The sequence below is a fragment of the Enhydra lutris genome, unplaced genomic scaffold (assembly GCF_002288905.1).
Source record: "Enhydra lutris kenyoni isolate GAN:26980312 unplaced genomic scaffold, ASM228890v2 scaffoldscaffold12, whole genome shotgun sequence".
NCBI classification, from domain to species: domain Eukaryota; kingdom Metazoa; phylum Chordata; class Mammalia; order Carnivora; family Mustelidae; genus Enhydra; species Enhydra lutris.
In genome coordinates this window covers 2,347,646-2,369,252 of record NW_019154096.1, presented here as the reverse complement: position 1 = coordinate 2,369,252, position 21,607 = coordinate 2,347,646, and the positions used below count along the sequence as shown (strand labels likewise).

Below are 21,607 nucleotides of genomic sequence, written 5' to 3'. Positions count from 1 at the left end.
TTTTTTTTTTAATTTATTTGAGAGAGTGAGAGAGAGAGAGAATGCGTGTGCACAGGGGGAGGGTGTAGGAAAAGAATCTCAAGCAGACTCCCACTTGAGTGGGGAGACCAACACAGGGCTCGATCTCACAACTATGAGACCATGACCTGAGCTAAATTCAAAAGTCAGACACGTTAACTGACTACGGAGCCACAGAGGTTCCCTGGCTGTGGCCTTTTGCTTATCAAAATCTTATCTAAAATCTTATCTAAAATCTTATCTCAATCTTATCAAAAGATAAGATTGCCTCTAACATTCTCTCTTCTCCTTTTGATTTTCAAGTTCACTATTTCATTTTAAGATCTCCATCCATATAGGAGCAATGACAGAGGGCAAGACAAACCATTTAACATAATTAATATGACCTACTACATAGGGTTTCTCTTTATGTATTTATTTCTCTTGGATCAATACTAACAATGCCAATACTGTTGCTTGATAATCATATGGACCTGTTGACTTCTGATACAAGGCAACACATTTTCTTTTACTCAAACCAGCCATTTCAAAGTACACTCCTTAGCGACCAAGGAGAACAGATACAACTATGGACAGAGCAGGCAGATTTAATTCCTGATTTATTCTCTTCTCACACACTACTTCATTATAGTGGGATTTTTTAAATAGCCATTATCTTTAAGGAAAATATGTTATCTAGAAGAAACATCCTAGAAAAAGTTATATCAACTTTAAAAGCAATTAAGGTCCGTAATTTTCAATTTCACAGACCCTTTATATGATCACCACATTCAAATAATTCATGTGGAAAATACAGGCAGGAAAGCGTGACGGTCTGCTTTTTAAAAATGATGCTTTTAAAAGTCCATAACACTTACGTGCAGGTCTCTGGATAGCGTGACATTGCTCATGTCAATGGCTCGGGGACTATACCCGTGTGCGGCATCCACAGAAACCTAGATGATTTATGTGACAAAAAATGGAGCCTAATTAAAAAGCCCAGTGGAGACTTAAGACAAACGTCAGAAATACAGGACAAATAAACTTCCACACGTTGTGTTGCATCAGATGAAACCGGCAAGTATCTGGACAAACTTAGTTCACAAACGTATCTAGCAAATTAAATGATGTGTGGGTGTCTGATCATTTCAATTGATGATTGAATAATATATCCCAACATCTCAGGGACTGCCAATCCCAAAAGCTAATGATTAGAATTCCACAAATCGTGCGATGAATCCAAGACTCTGAAACATTACCTTCGTTAAAGGATCCCCTGTATTCTTTGGTTTCTTATAGATTCAAATTAGCCGCATAAAATTTATTCTTCTTCATGCAAACAGTAATTAATCAAAGAGGGCAATATTTACAAATGTTTCAGTGGGTCAAATGTTAAGACAAAATACAGCCAACTCTTTAATTTTAAAAGTACTTCCTACAGTGGTCAATGATTAACCAAGTTATCCCCAATAACAAGGAAACTTAATTTCTGAATTTTGGTAATTTCTGAATTTTGGCATTTTAAAAATGACACATAACTTGTCATCAACTATAAGACTTCTCATACTGCCCTGTGCTTTTCTTTCTTTTTTTTTTTTTAAGATTTATTTGAGATGTGGGTGGTGGTGAGGGCAGAGGGAGAGGGAGAAGCAGCCTTCCTGCTGAGCAGGGAGTCCAACATGGGGCTCAATCCCAGGACCCTAGGATCATAACCTGAGCTGAAGGCAGGTGATTAACCAACTGAGCCACCCAGGTGCCCAACCCCCACCCCACGCCCATCTCAAGGTCTTTAACTTTGATGATACAGGTAAAGCCCAAGTAAAGCAATGTTTTCACAGATTCCAGCAACTGGGGATCATCTTTGGGAGCCATATTCTGCCCAACACAACATCTATAATCAAATTATTGTTCTGTCCTTGTCATCTCCCGGTGCTGCTGTGTTCCCTACCTTACTCAAATTAACCGCCGACCTGACAGGCCAGTCTGGATCCATGGCAATCACCCTGAGTACTCCTCCTCATCCACAATCCTGTATCAGACAGTCACAGAATTCTGTCTCTTCTACTTCAAAAATATCTCCAGGATATATCCATTTCCCTCCATTCCCACTATCTTTGCTCTAATTCAGACATTTAATACTTCTGTTCTGTTTCCTGGCATGTCTACAGTCTCCTTCCCAAGGAATCAGCCTTTCTTTCTTCAATCTCCCCCTTCTCTGATTCATTCCCCATTCTGCTGCCAGAACTATATTTCTAAAATGTTTGTCATTCTTTAAATTTTTTTGCTATGCGGGCATGGAGGGAGTCTTTCTTGTCTTAGTGTTCCCTGTAGCACCAAGCCCTACTTCATCTGCTCCACGATGATAAAATGATTCCTAATCTCACAGATACTGGGGCAAATGTCTATTTTTTTTAAAGATTTTATTTATTTGACAGACAGATCACAAGTAGGCAGAGAGGCAGGCAGAAGGGAGGGGAGCAGGCTCCCCACTGAGCAGAGAGCCCGATGCGGGACTCGATCCCAGGACCCTGAGATCATGACCTGAGCCAAAAGCAGAGGATTAACCCACTCAGCCACCCACGAGCCCCAGCAAATGTCTATCTCAAAACTGATAAAAACCAGAATTAGACACAAGCAGTGTGGTTCTTACCTGACTTGTCTGAGAAATGCGACGTGTCCGATTGTAGAGGGCCATGCTGTCTCCCTCCCGCGTTCTCTCAATCCTCCAACCCCACGCCAGCATGGTTTTTAAAGACTCTTTGATTGGCCAGCGATAAATTTCTTTTTCCTAACAACAAAAACAAAGGACGGGGAGAGGGCGTGGGCATGATGAATCCGAGTGAAAATAAAAATCTGAAATAGGCTGCCTCTCCTTAAAAATAATTTTTTTTTAAAAAAGAACAATTTAAATAAACATGTTTATTTAAAAAAGAAAAAGTAAAGAAAATTTCAGAGAAGCAGAGTGTGAGTGGAGATTTACTTTGACCAAGACCACTAAGAGGGATTGCAGCTTAGTACTGCATGGAGGTTAATTTCCTTTAGTTTCCCTGCTTCTGATACTTTGTATAGAAACTAAAAAGGAGAAGCAATGCCAGATCATATGCTATGTATGTGAAGGCTTTTCTGAATAAACACCCGAATAGACAAATAAGAATAACTCTCCCTCCGTAAGCACCAAGCTACAAAGTCCTGTATTTGTCAAGATACTGACTGTTCCCCCACAGTAGTAAAATACATGAAAACATATTTTATACAATCATTGTAAATTACTTCATTATCCCTCATCAAGAAACTCTTAAGCATGATAAGAATATTTTCCAGAGTCCTTAAAAATATGAGGGAAGAATAAAAATTTAAAAAGGACTGAAAAATACTAAGGAGATTAATATACTGATAGAATTAAATCCTGATAGAAAATATAGTTAAATACTGATAGAAAATGAGAATAGAGAAGACAAAAGATAAAAAATTGGACCTTTAAATAAAGGTTTTTTTTAAGTATATACAATAAGACATTTAATAAGAAATTACATATAAAAATTTCAAAATAAATTATAACCATATAACCACAAAAAAAAAAAAAGCCCTCACCTTTTCGGATAATAGTTTATATGGCTTCATTAATGGTTGAATTTTAGACGAGTCTGAATATATTTCTCCATAAATCCATCCATTTGCCAACTTAAAAAAAATCATCAAAATTATTTTACACGGATTAGTTGGGGAGAGTGTGGGTGTGCATTGTTTAAATACATTTCGTGAAATAAATCTAAATAAGTCAAGACATTAAGTTCTGAATCCCACTCAGCATAAGTTAATATAAAGAGTTCCACCCTGACCAATATTATTTTTGAGTAATCACTGAGAGTAATTCTATTCACCCAGAGATTAAACATACCCAATCTTCCTTAAACAGACCCAGGTCTGTGACTGGGTCATGAGCGCTCCCTCCTGGAGCAGACTACGGGGTGCCTGGCCCCCATGATATTGATTCTGCCACATCGTGGGACCCTCCACCTAAGATGTTCTTTTCATTATTTTTTTTTAAGATTTTATTTATGTATCTGACAGACAGAGATCACAAGTAGGCAGAGAGGCAGGCAGAGAGAGGGGGAAGGAGGCTCCCTGCTGAGCAGAGAGCCCAATGCGGGGCTTGATTCCAGGACCCTGGGATCATGACCTGAGCTGAAGGCAGAGGCTTAACCCACTGAGCCACCCAGGCACTCCTTTTCATTATTTTTTTAATGCTTTTTTGAAATGCTCATTTTTAGAGGAAAACTGGATGATTCTGCCTTATGGAGAAGTTTTTCTGAATAATGCTGCCTGTTTGTCCGCTCCAGTACTCAGCGATCTCTCAACACGTCTGTTCCGCATTATTTTGCTCACATACATATTCTGTATCCATCACCACTTCCCTAGCTCCTCTCCTGTCTGCCTACGGACTCCGAGGAACTGAACTGGAATCCCTCAGGACAGCCTTCCCGGACACTTCCTCTCCATCACCACCAGCTCAGGACCCAAAAGGGTCTTTATGGAAAACAGAACTTAACTCCTACTGACTCACCTCAGAAGTAAACCTACTGAACAAAGAGCCACATATTTATCAAACCAGAAAGAGGGTTTCTCAGGAGGAGACCAACTGGCTGAGGCAAGACATGAAATCGACAGGAGTCCAGCCGGGTAACACGGAGCTGCCAACACAAACGCTGCAGAACCCGCCCTGTTTGACCTTCGCTCTGCCAGCAGCTCGTGCTTATCTCAGATTCCTGGGTCCTCAGCTCAATTTCTCCGACAAAAATTCACAGCCATCATCTCTCAAATGTAACCAGGCTCACCGCAGTGTGAGCACTTGGCCACAAGCTTTGAGAGAATTTCACGGTAGTGCGACATGTGGTACTTATCTCATTTGCTTGCACCAATTTTTTTTTTTTTTTTGGACAAAACAGACATGTCTTCTGGCTATGGGATTTATTCTTAGTGACCTGCAGATCTCCTCAGTAGTAAGACAGAGGAGTAGAAGATGTAAAAAATCACTCAATTTCAATGAGTAATTTTCAAGGTTTTAGCTAACATAAAATTATATATAAAGTTTCTTCAAAAAGATTTCTGAGCCAGAGTCACCTTTTCTGATAATAGTTTAAATGGTTTCATTAAGGGGTGCCTGGGTGGCTCAGTGGGTTAAAGCCTCTGCCTTCAGCTCAGGTCATGATCTCAAGGTCTTGGGATGGAGCCCCACATCGGGCTCTCTGCTCAGCAGGGAGCCTGCTTCCCCCCACCCCCCCCGCCTGCCTCTCTGCCTACTTGTGATCTTTCTCTGCCAAATAAATAAATAAAATCTTTAAAAAAATGGTTTCATTAATGTTTGAACTTCAGACGAGTCTGAATATATTTCTCCATAAATCCATCTGTCATGATTATTATTTGTACTTATGATTACTTTGTACTCCCACAAACAATATGTGTTTAGAAACTAGATTTATGACTTCATAGAACTTTAATTCCTAAAACTATGTGTCTTATGAAAAAATTCTTTTTTAAAGATTTTATTTATTTATTTGAGAGTGGGGGGAGGGGCAGAGGGAGAGAATCCTCAAGCAGACTCCTATCAGAGCACAGAGCCAGACTCAGGGGTCGATTCCACGACCCTGAGATCCTAATGTGAGCTGAAACCAAGAGTCTGTTGCTCAACTAACTGAGCCACCCAGGCACCCCCTTATGAACAAATATCCTTACTCATATGTGTATTACACATAGGTTAATGGCAGAACTAAATACTGTATCAGCAAATAATAATTAAATGTTCTTTCCCAATCTAGACACAGCTTTCACTTTAAAGTAGGAAACGGTCACCATCAGAAATATCTGAGTGGTGACCCATCATCGGGTATACTCAGTCCTGAGTTAGAATGTGATACTCTGACTTTTACCTTGTCCATTGACCATTTGTCATGAGAATGCTCTGCATACTTGTTAATGAAGTATTCCAGCTTCTCGGGAATTGTAATACTATGAGAAAAACAAAGAAAAAAAAAACTTGATTTTTTTATAGGATTTACAGGAAATCATACCAATAATTTACTCACAACTTATGACTGCATAAATCCCACTGGATGCACAACTCTTAAAAAATCATCTTAACAAGGTATTACTTTTCTATAGTGTAGGAACAAAGTTAAACTCAAGCTGTAATGTTCTATCTGCTCATCTTAAATGAATTCATACATTATTATGGCTCAAAATAAGTTATATATGATTAAAATTATATATAATATAAATAAAAATAATTAAAATATATTCAAAGATAAGGACAAAAGATTATACAAAAAAAAATTTTAAACTGAATCAAGATACGGTTAGACTTAATGAGCTTAGAGACATACTTCTCTTCCATATTCATTCTTTGACGTTGTTCTCCCTTTTTGAATTAAGCCTCATCTACAACAACTGTAAGTGGGTAAAAGATGGCTGAAATATGGTTACATTTTTTAAATGTACTAAAATTCTAAATTAAGTCATACATCTAGTGATGTGTTAATGATTTTACATTTCATGGTCTACATATAACATTCTAACTGTTGTTAATACAGACTATAGTGAAAAGCTATTCACGCTTTGAGATAACACTTATTTTTGATTCCTTTCATATCTAATTCATATTTGATCTCTTGAACAGATGTTGAATGCATGTAGGTGATAACCAAGTCTGATGGTAAATATGGGACTTCGGAATATTAAATATATTGACGAATGGAAAATTATATACATATAATTCCATTCATTCACACACATAACTTACTAACACAATTACCATTGAGAACTGAATTCTAAAAAAAAAACCTAGCATAATGATACGGTTTATTGTTCTTTCTTAACAACTTTATCAGTCAGTAATTGAACTACAGGACACAGACATATTTAAGAAATAATATATAAAAATCACAAAGATGTAGAAATGATTGATATCAGTAAGTAAACCTAATCTGGTAAGAATTCCCCAAAGGGACAAGCCTAGGCAAATGAATACACATGCCCGATGGTTGTTAATTAATTAGAGTTAATTAATCAACACCAAGACCATGACATGCTCTGATGTTATTTTAAAATCCTAGATTATACTGTATGTTAGCAAACCACAAACTTACCTATGTAGGAACTGAACATGTGATAGTCTGATTTACTTACATCGAAGAGATACAAAGGATCAATCACATAAGCCAAATACTGGGGGGGCAGAGTCTTTTCTCACAGGACTGTCATCAAATACCAAACATGCAAATGTAAGGCATTATCCAACTAATGGCATACCACTCGGGTTGAAATTTTGATCTGTTATGGAAGCTAAACCAGCCGGGGGCTGCCCAGACCTAAAAGTTGAACTCCCAAGCAAATTCAGATGCTGTGGACGTAGCTACCAAGTGACTACCTTGCTAACCACGGATGGTGCAGGGTCACCATGGAATCGATAAGATAATGTAGCATGAAGAATCTGCTTTCCTCCCCAATGGGAAACCATGGTCCTACTCAAAGACAGTAACAACAGAAATGCTGAGACTCCCAGACACCTGAGACATCCCACTTGCGAAGCTATTTATGCAACTAAGTACAAGTAAGAATGTTGATAATGTTAGGTAACATTTTATCTGTGGCTAAGGGTATTGCACTGCAGTCTAACTGCATGCTCAATTTTCCACCAATATTCTCATTTGATATTCCCTGGAATCCCATACTTTGCTTTATGATGTTGAACATCAGCTTCTGCCCCTGGGCTCTGCTGAGATGTAGTGACGGTGGAGTGATGTCCCAGAGCTCACAGGAACAGCTTGGTCCTGCATGCTGGTATCACCCCCCGTCGGAGATGATAGACAGAGGTTGGCTGCAATTATTAATAAACATTTAGGGTCAATTTTCAACTCAAGATAGAGCCGATGGGCTTTCTTGATTCTCATCACTGTAGGTATTACCATGTGGTTATATACAGAGAACCTGGGTTCTGATGAGTCTCCTACAAGATACATCTTGTCTACTTCTGATATTTGGGTAATCATAATTATTACGACTATCATTTCGTCAAGTAAAGGGACCCCTATCAAAAGGATACCAATTCAAAGGGGGCATGGATTAGAGAAAGTTCACTTTAGTACCTTATTCAATTTCAGACTTCACACATCATTTACAATAAAAATCTGCTGCAATAGAAAGAGTCCATACTTTGAGGTATCAACAGGTTGTGGGTTAAAGTTCCCTTCAGAATCCATTGATGACTGTTTTTCCATCATACTGACATAATTTGACTCCATGTAGTCTGGGGGCAAAGCTCCCGCAACTGCACTCAGGCAAGGCAGTGCCAGTTTGAAAAGTTCTTGTTCATATTTCTGGGAAGAAACAGAGGATCAAAACAAACCAACAAACAAAAAAAACACACACACACACAAAAAAGCCAAAAATAAAAAAACCAAAACAAACAAAAAACTCTGTATTACTATTGAGCTCAAGTTGTCAAAATGATTGCTGTGGCTGGCAAGATATTTTATTTTATTTTTTTAAAAGATTTTATTTATTTATTTGATAGAGATCACAGTAGGCAGAGAGGCAGGCAGAGAGAGAGGGGGAAGCAGGCTCCCTGCTGAGCAGAGAGCCCAATGCGGGGCTCGATCCTAGGAACCTGACATCATGACCTGAGCTGAAGGCAGAGCTTAACCCATTGAGCCACCCAGGCATCCCTGGCAAGATATTTTAAGCAAAAATCAGAATGACCCTAGGCTAACTTAAGTCCCTTAGAGAATTCTTCCTCTAGCAAATGGGAAATACAGCCTGAAATCCCATCAAACAGGAGAGAGGCTGAAGTCAGACCGACTGCCATTATCATTTAAGAAGAAAATCTTGGCTTCTCCAAGAGCGGTTCTCCAATACTTTATGAACAATATGAACGTTCTAAATGTATAATGTCTTGATGACATAAACATAATTTCAATCAATTGCATAATTATAGAATATTGCTACACCATATTATAAAGACTACATAAAGGGACATTCCAGAGAGTAAAAAATTTTAACCAATCTGTATCATATTACAAAGTTCTAAAAAATAAAATGCTAAACTAAGAAAGAAATTCTATTGGGAGTATGCACAAACAAAACTTCTGGGAAGTGTTATTTGTACATTAATTACATAACTGATTAAATTTATATTTATGATTTTTTAAATAAAAAATTACTATTTAAAAATTACCTCACTTTGAGTGTTCAGTTTTAAATTAATGTTCTGAATCCTTCTAAAACTGCCTTCTGGGTATTATTTTAAAAAGGACTCTCAGTTTCCAAAGGCAATTCAGTGACAAAAAATATCAAGACGTAGCTTCCAACTGTAATCACAGGTGAACTTCACTCTCGTACATAGCAAACTTCTGGATATCTTGCTCCACTTGTCTAATATCGTGTATCCAGGAATTCAAACTGATTTGGATTAACAATTTAAGCAGAAGCATACAAAGTAGGCTGCTCTGATTTTCCCTGAAGAACTATCCCCACCCCAGCCTTGTGAAAATACATCAACTATTCCTTATAAATCTGCCAACTATCACAGGATATCACATATAGAAAGCAACACAAAGTGACTTAAATCTCCATAGCAGCAAAGCAAGAAAAGCCACTAGGGCCACTGGAATATTACAATTTCATGAGATTGCGTTTGTTTATATTTGATCAGATTTCTTCATGGTTTTAAGATCCGGCGACCAGGGAAGGGTTGAGTCCAGGTAAGTCCAAACACACCAGAAACTTAACCACGTGCGTAATTTCCCAAAATGCTTAGCCATTTTAAGTTCAGAAAGTGTTATGATCACAAGGAACAGGTTACCATAATGATTACTAAAATCAAATGTAAATGGCATTCTCAACATTTGTTAGACATTGAAAAAAAAAAAGAAAAGGAAAAAGAACTAAGTTTTAATAAGATAATATTTCACTAGGAATATTTATAGCTTTTAAATGACTGCATCACACAAAGTCCATAAAATCTTAAATCACCTTTTGAGACAGGGCGTCAAAGATGCCCCAAAACAGCTTTCTTGATAAATGAAGCTCTTCTTCAGAGGCAGCTCCAAAGTTCCCCCACCCTCCAGGCAAACAGTAATACTTCCAGCATCTTTCATAATGATTTGTCAGCAGCTAGGTGAGAAAACAATTATAAATGCAATGAGTGAAAGATACCTTTTACATTTTTCCCATTTCCATTTGACATTCAAATGCCACGTAATAAGGTCAACTGAAACAAAACTGCTCAATCTCCTGTGAATTCTTCTGGAGAACACTATTTATTACCTTATATACGATGCCTGTTTAAAATTTAACACTGAGCACAGTATGAAGACCCAATGCCCGATATAACTCCTAAGTGCATCTTGGACAGCATTCTTTATGAGGCTGGCTAGGGATGTATCCCTGAGTCCTATACTTGTTGCTATCATTTGCTTGGTTTTATGAATCACGATCCTTTGGATAAGCACATGTGTGCTTAATGAAAGGACTGATGTCAGGATGACCCAGAGGCTCAAGGGAGTATCTCTATGACGCAGCAGCTGAAATGTACATTAGAAGGGAAATCTACCTCTAAGCATTTCTGCTTCCTTTGTGCCAATCCTTAATCACCACACTTTAAGCTTTGCTCCAGAAATTCCACCTCTAAGTAAACTTCCCAAACTACTCCATTTCAGTAATGTCTTTACCTATCTTTCTCTGGTGGTTATTTACCCATATTTTATTTTATAAATAAAATATAAAATATTTATTTTATTTTACCTATATTTTATTTTACCCATATTTCTTTGGTGGTTATGCAATTTATTATCTTGCCGAGTGTCTGTGTTCATCTTCCGTTTTCATCTGTGTGTGTTTGGTTTGTTTCGGACTACACTGTAAGTTTAAAGGCAAGGATAGAATCTTCTAATTTTGTAGTTCTTCAGCAATTCATTTTTGATCTTTAAACTAACAAACATGCACAACCACTTGAATTAATAAAATGATCTCTATGCATCAACTATACATTTTTGGACTCTCTTTTCTGTCACGAAGGAGGGAAACAGATCAAAAAGGACAGATGTTATAAAACAAACTACATCTCTTACTAGAGAAGTACTTCCAGATTGGTCTTCCTCTCCGTTACAAACCACACACACATACACACACACACACACACGTGCACACATACACATGATTTAGAAATCTCAAATGATGAAACAGTGAGATTGAGTGTGTTTGGATTAGCTTGGAAATATCTACAACCTGAAAGAATTTATCACATAAAGTAATACTATCTCTTTTTTCAGGTACCTTCCAGCTCATCTGTATGAAGAAAATTTTGTATGAGAAAGCTCTTCCAGAGGATAAAAACTGTAAAAATGGGATTTTCAGTAAGAATATCATTTATTCTGCCTCATTCATTAATCTACATTTGTTAAACCAAAATGAATTTTTCAGGGAGAAAGACCATATCTGCCAGATGTCTAGAGGTGCTGAGAGTTAACAGCTCAAAAAATTGACTCATTTTTATCTCAAACTTCTTTTTGCCAGCACTGTTACTGGGTGGCCATGAGGAAAATGAGGTTTACCAGAGCCTGTGCAGAAAGGCTCCCCATAGAACAGTCATTACACGTTCTATGACCTCCATCCACAGACCATGCTATTAGATGTATTAGGACACACCAAATATTTTAATCCTCAATCTGCATTGTGATATTAGATGAGAGAAAAATATTGTCAGGTCATTAAGACAGTATGAGACTCGATCATTCATGAACAGAATAATGAAGGACAGAGAAAATGGCTAATTCTTCTATACTCAGTGACAAACTGTGAATAGCATAGACAGAGAGGTTATCTTTGAACTCTATGACATAATATTTGGAAACTGCCATGTGATTACCAACTCAGAAAATGGGTGTTTGGACAGCCTGCTCTTTATCCCCAGAGGCTGCTAATATTTCAGGCCACACCTACTACATGTTTTCCACCCTTAAGAATACTTTGGCTCATGTTTTCTTTGTGGCTCATTTTCCCCATTGATTTCCATTTCCATTCACCTACAGGAAATCAGTCTCAGAACGTCTATGATCTTTCAGGACTTCTCTTATTGTGATGTGCACAGTTCTCAAATTTACATGCCCGCTTTCAAGAACTGGAAGAAATTTTCCAGCATCGAAAATCAAGCATGGTGTTTCTAAGAGGGGTGTGTGTTGAAGGGGAGAACAGTCAAGAGGACCCAGTAATCCTGTAACTACAGACGTTTCCCCTACTCACCTTAAGAGGCATCTTTGCATGTTCATTTAATAATGGGACGTCAAATACTAATCTTCGGAGCAAGTGCTGCATCATAGAAGGTCTCAGTTGGCTGGTGGAACAAAGTTTATTTTAATAATGAAGAGAAGTAAAAAAAAAATAAAAACACACAAAAAACAAAAACAAACAAAGAAACAAAAAATAAAGAAGGGAAATGTCTCTAAACTAAGGAAATAATTCATGAGACTATGTAAGCCAAGAACCTGTACCTACACCTCTCTTCAGAAGGGGTTACTTAGGTGCCCCCAAACCAAAGATTAGCCCACCACTACAAAACTGTATAAAGTTACATTTCCAATTCGTCTTGATCCCGTAGATCTGAGGCCCACTCCCTATTTGCTACAGATGTTCCTCTTATCCCTTCACTTCCCAACAACCCACCACCACAGACCCTACTGTTTCCTGAGACCCTTGCTCCAGTAATTATAGTAAGCGCTTCTTCCCTCATTCCACTGGCCAGGAAGGGTCTTCCATGACTGAATTAGAAGCAAACACAAGAAGGAGTGTCGAAAACAGGAGGGAGGGAAAAAAAAGCTGAGGCAGAAATTTGGCCGGAGGAGGAAGGGAAAGAAAACTCACACAGCCCTATTGTGTCAGGTCAGCCGGAATGGTTCACCTCATTTAATAAGGAGATAAACTCTGTGAGATAGTTATTTTGGGCCCATTTTACAGAATTTTAGGGCCAGGGGAATTAGAGACATAACCCCTAATTTTTCATCTCCTTCAGTCCCATCTGGTTTCTGAACCCACATACATTGCTGTGAGTGAAAACATTTCTTCACCAGAGCACCATTAGGCCACATACCTTCACCTGCTCTTGAAATTAGAAGGAAACCATCACCGAGCCAGTGGCTTAAGAAATTTCACTTTAGCTGTCAGAACTCCAACAGGAGAAGGTTATGTTCTGGCTTTCAGAGTCAGATATTTGAACACTTCTACCTATGGGAAGTGGTTTTCCAGGATGAAGGAAATAGCCTTCATGATCGCCACAATAAGTAATGCTTTAATATTATACTGTGTCATCTTTTATTTTTCATAAGTCTCTCTTTTCCTTTCCCTTCTGGAAAAGGAGTTAAAATCATCACACATCGTCAAAAGGGGAGAATCTTCCACTCTTAAACAAAAGTGGCCAGGGACTCCTCACATAGTTCCCCTACCTACCAACATTCAGAACACGGGTCCAGCACTCCGTCCAACTGCCATATACCCTAGAGAGACCTGGAGCAAGACTCCTGCACTTGACCCAAAGCAAGGGTACTCTGATTCCAACCTTGGGTACAGGGCACTCCCTAAAATGAATTCGCTTTTCGGTACGGAAATTTCTTCCAAAATCCCTAACCATTTGTCAAGGGCCATATCATACATTCTCTCTCTCTCTCAAGCAGCAGCTTGACACGGAGTGTGTCTCCCACTTACCCACAAATAGAGAGTAAACAAACTTCTATGGAATCCCGCTGAGCTTTGGTGAGAGAGCAGCCCTTAGAGAGTCTGTACACAGTGTGAAGTAAGGAGTCAATGAGAGAAGCATGGTGCTCTGTGCCCGCAAAAAGGGGGGCACATCTCGTTAACAGAGGCAGTACGGCTGTGCAAAGGTATCGATTGAGGGCCAAGGCCATGTCTGTAGCACTCAGAGCAGCCTGGAAAGGAATTGTGAGAGTAGAAAGTCATTTGTGTTTGGCAGGGGACAACTCTTAAAGGGATGAACGTGTGGACATGGGCTTTTGTTCTCTAGAAAACGACAAGTACATGAACAAAGGAGATGTTCTCCAAGGTTCTGTCTTTCAGTGTGGCCCGTAGGATTTTTTACCACTAGAAACAATCAACTTTCAATCGCTCATCAATAGATAAAGATGAAGGGTATCTGTAGTGCTAGCTCCTTCCTCGAGTCTGTAGTGCTACCTCCTTCCTCGAGAAGCCCAAGAGGCTCACCTCCTTGTCATAAGATATCAAGGGGAGGATGGATGGGAGATGAAGACACTAATCAATGATATTTAGGGATGGGAGTTATTTACATTTATATTTTAGCTCATGTCCAGCAGAATCAATAGCCAAAGGCCGATTGTCTTATTATGGTATCAGCTCTCCTGGTTAGGCTCAGAATTTCAAGTGAACACACCCAACAAAGGAAAAAAAAAATCTTTTTTGCTTAATTTTAGGATTCTCCTTGCCTGACTTTCCTGAAAGAGCTATTATCAACTCAAGATCTGATTTCCTCCGGAATCAAAAAGATCCATGAGTGAGACTAAAAAGGGTATTATTATAACTACTGAAGTAACATTTAGAGTGTCAGCTTATTCTACAATGCTTCGGACAGTAAAATATTTATACCAATAAAGACAAGTTCTCCATGTGGGCCATTGGATGGACAGGAGAAATTTCAGCCTTATCTGTGCTTTAAAAATAAAGACACCAGAATGATACTGTAATTGGCACAACTCAACAATGTCCATTAAACATTCTTAATACTGTAACTGCTTTCCTTGAGAAGCATAATTCTTTAGGCCAGTTTGGAAGTTAAAAGGAGCCTCTGTGACTTCCCAAATTAGAGTTATTCACATTTATTGTCCTCCGTAGTACCCAATCAGAATTCTTATATTCCTGAGGTTGTAAGTTTTCTCCACCATTCAGTGAATTCCTTAGGACATAGTCTATTTTATTTTCTCTTTACCTACCACCTCCCTAAAAATGTAATAGGTAATCCATAACATTTAGTGACCATGAATAAATGAATGACCATATCTATGGAGACTATCACAAGCCAGAGAATGAAGAGTCAAAAACTGATGTCAACTGTTCAGATCATTACCGTATCTAAAGAAGCAGCAGCCCGGAGATCTGGCAGAAAGCCAACCTCGAGAAGATGGAGGAGGAAATCTTGAACCTCAATCCCATAGACCCTGTCAAGGAACAAAACCATGGCTGCCTTGTGATCTGGGCAAAACCCTGCAGACATGTCAGGCTCCACCACATTCCCATCTAAAAGAGAGAAGGCGACATGTCATTGTTAATGGATAGATTACAAATGGCTTCTCTCCAGCCTTCTCAAGTTTTAAGTCAAGTTATCAGTTGAATGGTTTTTGTTTGTTTGTTTGTTTGTTTGTTTTTCTGTCCTACTACTACCCACAAGCAAGTGCTGGGAATTGGCTGAAGGATTATGCCAGTGCAATTTAAATTCAAAGTCATTCAAAATATGACTTGGGCATCCGTTTATTAATCGCATGTATCATCAAAGACATAGCATTAGGTTAGATAATGAGAAGAAAACATGAAGGAATCCAAAATCTACACTGTAAAACTATCAGTAAATACCATAAAAAGTTAAACTGTAAAGTTTTCACTGTTTTCAAGAATGAGAGCCTCTTTTAAACACTAATAAAACTCACATAATCCTATGTGATAGTCATGGTTGATTTACATATTTATGACTTAGGCAATTGCAAAATGATGAAACAACCCTATGAATCACTTTGACTTTCAAATGAAATATGTCTCATTAATCATAATAGCATTTAACGACATTTGAAACATATTTGAGAGTCATAGTATTTTTCTCTATTAGTAGTCAATATTTGATGCCTTTATAATGAGTAAATCTCTTACTAGAATTCCATAGATGCACAGGTTGGGAACCACCGATATGAGGAATTGGGGGATTATGTACCAATTTAAGGTACTGGAGGGCAGATTTGTTTCCTGTTTGACCATGTGATAATGATTCTGCTATTGAGGACAAATAACATTCTGCTATTGAGGACACACTGTAAGATTCTACAAACGACATCATGGAATCTTTAATACTGAGGCAGTGTGGAGTAAAGAAGGACCCGGGTAAAGAGGATACACCAACATAATCATCCTGGAAAAATAAAGTTACAACATTTTTTTTTTCCTTCGTTATTAAGGAATGGATTTCGTATCTGAACCATGAAACGAAACAAGAAATAATATTTTAAGGGAAATTACATTAAGGGCTAATATGAAATAGCTTCCATTCCCTAGTAAATTATATTAACACCCAATATACCTATTACTTTTCTCCCTATAATTAAAATAATGGGAATAATAGCGCTTGTTTGTGTTGTTATCAGGCACTCTGCTAGGAATGTTACAGACACGCTCTCACACAGTTTTCAAAACCACACTGTGAGGCTGGTGTTCTTAGCTACATTTAAAAGATGAAAGCCAACCTTCAGGGACGTGAAGTAACGTTCCCAAGGTTGTACACCTAGTAACTGGCAAAGTCGGATTTAAACCAAGGAAAATCAGATTTAAAACCCAACCAAAGCTGATTTAATCCTTACTGTGAAATCAGTGTGCTATACTTTTTCATCAAAAATCTGTATGAATTTCTAGTTTAACTCTCCTAAAAATCACATTATTAGAGAATTTACATTTAAAAGGTCCCCGGATTTTCACATACAGTTGTGCCTACGGAAATGGTAAGCCACCCACTGATCCTGAAATGAGATTCCTTCGCACAGACATTTGTTTCCAGGCATGTTACAGCCCACAGACCTGGGACTCAGGACACATCCATCTGCTACCACCTACTGTTTTATCTTCACCGTCTCCTGAACACACTGGAGACTAAAAAGCTGGGGAACGGCCTCTCATCAGACTTCGAGCTTATGAACTGGAAGGAGGAGGGCCAGGTGCACTGGGCTTAGCCTGTGATACCTGCAGTATTCCTCTGCCTGTAATCACGGTCTCGGACAGTCTGTCCAAACCAGCCGGGGGCCGCGCACTGCAGGAACAGAACATCGACTTTGAGACCGTGTGCTTGCCCTCAGGTTTCTGAACCCCTCCTGCCTGCATTATTACTCTGGGCCACACTGCAGCTCTAACACATGATAAAAGATTTTGAGAAAGGCCTCAGCTATCACTAAGGGAGGAAGAGGCAAATTTCACCTACTTAATACAGAACATACAACAATAATTATCACTGAGGAGTGGTGATGTTTAAAGAACCAGTGGACGTGTCCCTGGAACATACAAAAAGCTACCGATTTCACTTTTAAAGTTGATTTAAATGAATGCCGCGGCAAAATTTAAACACACAGTTTTCTGTCTACATTTTCCAAAAAAGGAAAGTAGTAAGAAGAAAAACGTAAAAAATTTAATAATAACCAATGGATTGGGTTTTAAGAGTCAACCTTCATCATGAGTTTGATAGTTCACACGCACACAAAAATCCTTTAATCCCAAGGTAGACAATACAGTGCATATTTATGAAGAAGAACATCACAAAATAATACAATTACAGGACAACTAAGTGGAAGAGGAAAGAAACCAACTTGGAAAATCTTAAAGGCTGGTAGAAGCAGGTAAGTGGAGCAAAATTAGGAAACATATAGAGACTTTGGGGGAATCTGAACAGGACATCTGGCTTCACTTATCGCCCATCTCTTGGTTCTTCGTTATTACTAATTTTACCTTAAAATGTAGCACTTCTCTATTCCCTAATCTGTGCACCACTGGTATTACTCTTATCTTTTTCCTGACAGTGTCAGGTCTGTGGCTCAGAATGTAGGGAAAAGAAAACACATCTTATTTAAGTAAATGAACAGTACACAAGAAGATCACTCGCATGTACAAGAAAAGAAGAAACTGCCTCAAGGGGAGAAGGCAACAAGCCATGGGACAACTTTTTTTTTTTTTTTTTTAGGATTTTATTTATTTATTTGATAGAGAAAGACACAGCAAGAGAGGGAACAGAAGCAGGGGAAGTGGGAGAGTGACAAGCAGGCTTCCCACTGAGCAGGGAGCCCGATGTACGGCTCAATCCCAGGACCCTGGGATCATGACCTGAGCTGATGGCAGACACTTAACTGACTGAGCCACCCAGGTGCCCCCTTGGGACAATTTTTCATTGCAGCTTTCCCTCACATCATAATGAATGTTTAACTATAGTGGCTGCTCATGTCACCTGGAAGGAAGGTTTGGGTTTGTGAGCTGGGCGCCTATGAAACGTTACTTTCTCATAATGGGAAGACTGGCAAGGAGGGTAAGTCGACTTCAGTGACACAGTGGTCCCTTCTTCTAGACTTCAGGTCATAAGAGCCAATCCTCTCTGGGATTCATAACTGATGCAAGAAGAAGAACATAACATGTGCATTCTACCTAATCACATTTTCTTCTAAAATTTAGAAGTTTAGGTAAAAATGCTATGTGCAACAATATCCAATGAAGAATTGAAAAGTGAACACAACTGACGCTGGTAAAAGGGAAACTAAAGTGTAATTCGGGATCTAACTATCCACTGGGTGTCATCAGAAACTCTCAAATCTTTGTTTCTGTGGGAGGCAGAGTGTGAACCATCACCAGGGACTGGGCCTCAGGCCTGTGCCCTCTGCCATTTCTCTTGTAGCTTGGGGAGCCACAGGAGAGTGGTGTGGGTGCCAACCGAGGCCCTCTGTCACCCCCACCATGGAGCATGTGCACTCCACTCAGTGCTGCCTGAGCCCTCTTCCTTCCCCAACCCAATCTGGGCTGCAGGGGGATGGGCCACTGTTGCTGGGACTGACATGGAGAACGGCTTACTACTTTATTCTCCATGCTTTTGAGTTACTATTAAAACCTAATCAGGGCACCTGGGTGGTTCAGGCAGTTAAGCACCCATCCATCTGACTCTGGGTCTGGGTGTAGGTCATGATCTCAGGGTCGTGAGATCGAGCCCCGCATTGGACTCCAGGGTCAGTGTGGAGTTGACTTGAGATTCTCTCTCTCTCCCTCTCCTCCTCCCCCACTCGCCCTCTCCCCCACTCTCAAAAATAAACAAATAAAATAAAATCTTTAAAAACAAACAAAACAAATCACAAGCAAAATGACATAATGTTAAAAAGACAATAAATATTGAATGAAAACAGTAAAAATTTTTATTTTTTAAAATTGTCTCCTTAGTCTTGAGAAGAGCCCTTCTTTCAACACACTGGGAACTTTTCAAACCTAAGTCAAAAGCTATGATCATTTTTTTGCAGAAAAAAGCATCATAAGAAAAGGATAATTAAAACTATAAAAGGGCAATTAAAAGAATTGCAGTCAAGAAAGAGAAGAATGAGATTCAAACACAGTAGGAAAGCAATCAGGTAAGACAGGGTGAGGCATGGATTTCCTCTTCTCAGGAAACTATCAGAAATGTCAAGTAAAAAGAATTAAAATCTCCCTGAAAACAGCTGTTTAAAATAATGAGAACAGAAAACACTTTATAAAAAAGCAGTATCTTTTTTTGCATTTAGATGTGTTTGTAACCATATGTGTAGAAGCACATGGGAATAGAGCTTTTCTTAATTCAATCAAAATAATGTACTTTCTAGTTCATTCCGTAAAGAGACCTAAGTCCTGTAACTATGCTGTCGGGTGGGGTCAGGGGAGGGGAATGTGGATGCTAAGGATATTATTTGAAACATCATGTCCTATCATGCTCCACTGAACTACAAAGAGTAGAAGTTGGCCTTACCTTTGGCTACTGTTGGCATCTGAAAAGCAATGCTGATTACTCCCACCAAATCTCCCAGCGGAATTAGGGATCTCAAAATGGACCGAATTCGGATGGCTTCCCCCTTACCAGCATGAATCAACTATGGGAAGAAAAATCAAGGAATGTTAGAAAAGCTTTGTGAAATCAATGTTAAAATTCCATCTGGAAAATCTCAAGTATAGGAATCCAAGTCTAAAATAACTTTCTGCTAATGATACCTATACAGTTAGCCCTCGGCAGAAATGGTTGTCTGAGGCTCACATTACAGACAGATAGTTACTTGCCCACAGCTTTAATGAAATCAGCATATGCTGAATTATGCATTACAAAGAAAAAGTTATATTTAGACCCAGAATATATAATGATATTTATGACTGATTTAGCCTCTTTCTTGCATGGGGATGAAAATGTAATTGTGGGCCCCTGGGTGGTTCAGTTTTTAAGTGTCTGCCTTTGGCTCAGGTCATGATCCCTCGTTCAGCGATCAAGACCCGCATGGGGCTTCCTGCTCAGCAGGGAGTCTGCTTCTCCCTCTCTCTCCACCTACCGCTCCCCCTGCTTGTACTCTCTCACTCTCTCTGTCAAATAAACAAATAAAAAAAAAAAAAAAAGAAAATATCATTGTATATCCATTTATATTCCACACGCATTTCTCCTAAGGAAAGGTGTATAATATGTGTGTGTGTGTGTGTGGTAGGGGAGGGATGGTGAAGAGGGATCATGACAGGTTTTTCAGACCGTCACTGGCTAACCAAACACCTGTGAGGACCATGAATCTGACCCATCGAGAATCTCTGCCAAGTTCTGGAGCAGACAGCAGGCGCCCATTGCCAGGGAGGGCGTCTGCTTCCTTCCCCATGAGGGGAGAAACACAAGGATAATTTCTCACACACAGGAGGTCCTCAACCATTAGTTACAGAAGATGGGTAAACACAGAAGTGAATGGTTAGTCCCTTACTGAATTACTTGTTTTTTTTCTCCCACGTTAATAGACTAAAAACTACTTATTAGCTAATTTCTGATCTTTCACTTTAATGGAAACAGAACGAACGCTGTGAGAATAAAGTTTTTTGTCTGCAATCACCTCCTGCATGCAGGTTTTGATAATCTACTCCTCCCACTTCCTAGGATGAAAATCTCATTAGTGGCAGGTTAAGCTTTTACAAAAATCAGGCTCTAGGTTTGCCAACATTCGGACATCTCTCCACACTGTGATTCCTCTGTTCTCAATGAAAGGTTATATCAAGAAAACATGGAGGTTTTACCCTACAGCTGGGAGAGAAAGGGACACCCCCCCCCCCAACAACAACAATAACAACAACAAGGAAGAGAAAGGAAAGACAACACAACTATAAACACAAACCCCCCACAGATGCTAAGGGCAGAGAGAAAGATAAGCTCTGGAAGCAGAGGTCCTTCCGGCTTCATGCTCAGACCGGCTCAGAAGCCTATTTCCCTTCTACTCCAGCACCTTTCACTGTGTTTCAATCTTCACATCGTTTCCCAATTCCAGCTCACAAAGCTGGTTTTATGAGCCCTAACTAGCATTTTAAAATGAATATAATAGAACGAAACAGAATAGATCAAGATAAAGTAAAAAATATCTGAGTGTGTTACACAGTAAAAGGAAGGACTAGTCCATGACACTTAATTTCTTCTTGATCAAAACATTGTAGAAAAGGCCGGCCCCTCGAGTCTGAAGAGCTGTTTCCCTCCCAGTGGGTAACTCCCCCCACCCCCACTGTCCCCTCAACCAATGGCAGGCACAGAGATGAAATCATGTACACCAAGAAAATAACT

At 39.1% G+C, this 21,607-nt stretch overlaps 1 protein-coding gene across 1 annotated transcript in view; it reads right to left on the bottom strand.

The window, feature by feature from the left end:
• The window catches only part of LOC111144745 (ryanodine receptor 2), a 549,385-nt gene that overhangs the window by 163,717 nt on the left and 364,061 nt on the right, over positions 1-21,607 (bottom strand). The window contains 10 exon segments of the mRNA XM_022499183.1: positions 876-953; positions 2,648-2,785; positions 3,589-3,678; positions 5,925-6,003; positions 8,206-8,369; positions 10,024-10,164; positions 12,292-12,382; positions 13,747-13,967; positions 15,137-15,306; positions 19,787-19,907. Of these exon segments, the coding sequence (XP_022354891.1) occupies positions 876-953; positions 2,648-2,785; positions 3,589-3,678; positions 5,925-6,003; positions 8,206-8,369; positions 10,024-10,164; positions 12,292-12,382; positions 13,747-13,967; positions 15,137-15,306; positions 19,787-19,907 (1,293 nt within the window).